The sequence below is a fragment of the Clarias gariepinus genome, chromosome 4 (assembly GCF_024256425.1).
Source record: "Clarias gariepinus isolate MV-2021 ecotype Netherlands chromosome 4, CGAR_prim_01v2, whole genome shotgun sequence".
NCBI lineage: Eukaryota > Metazoa > Chordata > Actinopteri > Siluriformes > Clariidae > Clarias > Clarias gariepinus.
Window position 1 is genome coordinate 41,613,405 of NC_071103.1, and position 4,130 is coordinate 41,617,534.

At 36.8% G+C, this 4,130-nt stretch overlaps 1 protein-coding gene across 1 annotated transcript; it reads right to left on the reverse strand.

The window, feature by feature from the left end:
* Positions 1–246: 246 nt before the first annotated feature.
* On the reverse strand, positions 247–1,298 carry LOC128520330 (pentraxin fusion protein-like). Its single transcript, XM_053494517.1, has 2 exons — positions 1,279–1,298; positions 247–848 (listed from the first exon to the last, which is right to left on the reverse strand). The coding sequence occupies exon 2, from the start codon at positions 841–843 to the stop codon at positions 247–249; it is 597 nt and encodes a 198-aa protein (XP_053350492.1). The 5' UTR covers positions 844–848; positions 1,279–1,298.
* Between the last annotated feature and the right edge of the window lie 2,832 nt (positions 1,299–4,130).

Below are 4,130 nucleotides of genomic sequence, written 5' to 3' on the forward strand. Positions count from 1 at the left end.
AGAAAGAAAAGCTAATATGGAAAGTAAATAGACATTAAAAATAACAATGTACTGAGGCAACAACTCAGATTATGTTATGTTCACCTTTCAGATAACATAGAAACATAGACTAAACATAGATATTTTCCTAAAACTACCTTTTCTACCTCAATCACAGATACTGATTAGTCAGTATTTATTATAATCTCACACTTGATGTGACATGGAAATCAAATGAGAGAATACAACAGGTGTCAGGTCTTTTAGCTAGACATCTACTACACCCACATTTCCATAAATTCTGCCGTGGACAGAATTCCAGTTGATCACATTCCCACTTGGAGCATTGCTCTGTTTCTCATACAGCTGCTTAATCTGACTTGCAGTCAGCACACTATCCCACATGTGTACATCTGTAATTTCACCTACAAAGCTCTGGCTCTTGTCAAACCCCCACAGATACGAGTCAGGATCCTGTCCAAGGACTATACCTCCATCTGGATTCACACGATGGCCACGTTTGTAGATTTTCCGCAAGCTGTTGTTTCCATTTCTCCAGAACACAGTGCTTCCAGTGCTAGATTCCCAGGTGACACACAGGTGAGTGTAGAGATCAGACAGTGGAGGTAGAGTGAACATAACAGCATCACGGCTGCTTCTCAGGTAAAGAGAGAACTTTTCGTATTCTTGCCACACATTGAGCTCGTCAGATTGTGGTGTGCGAAAAGCAAACAGAATGGTCTCTCGACTGCTGCTAAGTGCAGTGGCGACACGCATGCAGAGCGTGAAGGCTTGTAAATTCAGAGGTTTCTTCGGGAAAACACGCATATACGATGTATCAGTCTCCTCAGGGAATGATAACATCTTACCTAGTGAGGGGGAAAAATGTGTGCTAAAGTTTATAATATGTGAATTTGCTGTTTTTAATAAGTGCATTAGTTCATCTCTCTGTGTTTTTTTCAGTAAACAATGATCTCATCTAGTGAAAATAATTATTTATCAGCAAAGATTCAAAATCTAATTAATTATACTTGGGCTTTATATATACAGTATATACAAGCAAAATAACAGGTCTTTGAAGGTAAGAAATCTGGCTGATAAACAAGTGATCAAATACTTATTTGACAGTAATTTACAAATAAATTGTTAGAAAATCATACAATGTGATTTTCGGATTTTTCTTTTTAGATTCTGTCTCTCACAGTGGAAATGCACCTATGCTGAAAATTGTAGACCCTCCATGATTTCTAAGTAAGAGAACTTACAAAATCACAGCGTGAACAATTAAGAGCAGCTTACTGCTATAGGCTGAGGCCAGATGCAGGAGGAACAGCAGGGCGAAGATTCCTGACTTCATCCTAACATTCATTATGTACAACAATAAAAGAAAAAACATAACCAATAATTTTATAGCATTTTATATAGCATTTTAAATGAAACAGAATTACTAACATCATTCATCAATGTTTTAGTATACACTTTATGACCAAAACTATGTGCGTCTTTTAAACTCCACCTGCACATATCTGTTTTTAATGAACCGGCCAATAATAATTATAATATGTACTTATTGTAACATTAATTTCAGTTTAAATTCACTGGATGTCAATATAACTAAATGAGTCAAATTCAAATTGGCAAATTATTAACTCCACAGATCTCAGTGAGTTACTCTATGCTATCAATAAAAACTTACCACAGAAATTACAGCTAATGTGTAAATGGAGTGAAGAAAAGCCAGATGTTTTTTTTTTCCAGTTTCAGACGATTGTGTCATATTTCTTTCATATATTTTGTTCTGGTTTCATGTGTATAAGTGTATATCTTCTGGTTCATGTGTATAAGTAAAGCCATAAATTGCCACAGGATCGTGTACAGTATGAGTAAATAACAACCGCTACAGTGTCTGAAGCCTACGGAAGGTTTAGTGATCTTCAGGAAGTTCTTTCACAGACATTTGTGAATAAAACTATTGACCTTGATTGAGGAATTGGCACATGGGTCCATTTACAGGAGGGGAACCAGAGAGAGAAGAGCAAACTAACAGGGTGTGGAAGAGAGGAGAGGGCTCTGACAAATAACAGCTAGTCGAGATCTGCTAAAGAACAGAGCTGTTATTAAGTTAGGCCTTTATTTGTCACATATACATTACAGCACTGTAAAATTTCTTCTTCGCATATCCCAGCGTAACTGGGGTCAGAGCACAGGGTCAGCCATGATACAGCGCCCCTGGAGCAGATAGGGTAAAGGGCCTTGCTCAAGTGGCATCCTGGTGGAGCTGGGAATTGAACCGCCGATCTTCCAGTCGGTAACTCAGTGCCTTAGCCCTCTGAGCTACCACTGCCCTTTGTGTGTACTAATGAGGACAAAAAATTCAAAAAGTTCTCCAGTAGGTCACCTTCAGAAATGTGTTGTTTTCCAGGAGTAATGTGAGGAAATAAATGACCATGTGATTAATCTTTAATTAGTAGTTATTTTAAAAAAACTAGTATGTAGTTTATCTTCATCTCATTGCAAGTGTTGATTATTTATTTAAACATATTAGAATGCATACTTTAAGTATTTTAATACTGTACAGTACCAGTTTTGAACACACCTTTTAATTAATGTTTTTGTTTTGTGATTAATGTTTTATAATCTTGAACTTTAAACTTTAAAATTATATATATGCCCCTTTTTTGATGGTCACATAACATGAAATAGCATTAACGATCAATCATTAAATCATTAATCGGTAGTTACTATAAAAGAGCTAGAGTTAAAAATCAAATGGATATATATATATATATATATATATATATATATATATATATATATATATATATAGAGAGAGAGAGAGAGAGAGAGAGAGATAACATAGTGTTCATTAAATGAATGATGAAATTTATGAATACTTACGTTATTAAGTGCTCTCTTACTTTTGTAACACCACCAAGGGAACTGCAGCTTTTGGTGAGAATGTCATCCAGTGTCTAATCAGAGTGGGTTTACAATAAAGATTTATGGGTGGGAGGTCCATTAGAGAATATATGGGTTGTGATCTGGCACCGTAATGTCCTGATGATGATTATGATGACTAATGCAGACAGAATCCAATATCTTGTAAACAATTCAAGATCACAGTCCAGTGAATATATGTTATATAACATGTCCCATATCTGTTTGTCTTAAACAAATAGTACCAGGAAAAAGAGAACTCCTGTTTTTACCCTTTACTATGTTTATAAATACTGTACATAGGAGTTGCATACACCAACTGTATCAGGTAAGATTTAGGCCTCATCACAGTACAGAGACAGCACTTGTTAAAGTAGTAAATGACCTCCTAGTGGCCTCTGATCAGGGTTGTGTAACTATGCTTGTATTACTTGACCTCAGTGCAGCTTTTGACACCATTGATCATAGTATTCTCATTCACAGACTAAAAAATGTTGTAGGAATTAGGGGAACGGCCCTCTTGTGGCTCAGATCCTATCTGATTGTTATTTTATAGATTTAAAAGGTGATTATTTTGCAACTTTGAGGAGATTTCTACAGAATTCTGCATGCAGGGACTCTGTGGGAGTGTAGTCGTGTTTACTGAGTGGATCCCAAACCTCACATCTGTACAGCACAATAGACGCAATGACGCAATTAAAGATTTTTCCACCAGATTGTAATTGGAATTTGTATTCTATAGAATATTTTATTGATTGCATATAGAGCTTTTCATGCTTTTGCTTTCAGTGCAATCCCTCCCAAATCAAAGCCTCCTGGGGCAGTCATAGTGTAATGCATGCTCTAGGGCGGTGTTTTCCAGAGTGAACATGTGCCTGTTTTGCTGAGATCTGGCCTTCTTTTGGAAAATGACATTTTTGGTTTGGCCAGATTGACTGTCAGGGACCAGTTCTGGCAGTACCGCTCCAGTACTGATTTGACTTCCATATTGTTTAGGGTGAGTCCAGAAGCTGCAGATTGTTCCAGTAACACCGCTAACTTATTGAAGTAAATATTGAACAGAGTTAAGCTCAAGCTGCAGCCCCGTCTCACCCCATGCTCTTGAGTGAAGAATTCTGTCCCTTTGTTGCCGAGTTTTATGCTGCATTTGTTGTTTAGATGATGCATGTTGTGCATCATATGTTGCTTTTGTTGTTTAGACTTGATGATGTCAT

Coding starts and splice junctions, on each gene's coding strand:
- LOC128520330 (XM_053494517.1), bottom strand. CDS start 843: ATGTTATCATTCCCTGAGGAGACTGATACATCGTATATGCGTGTTTTC.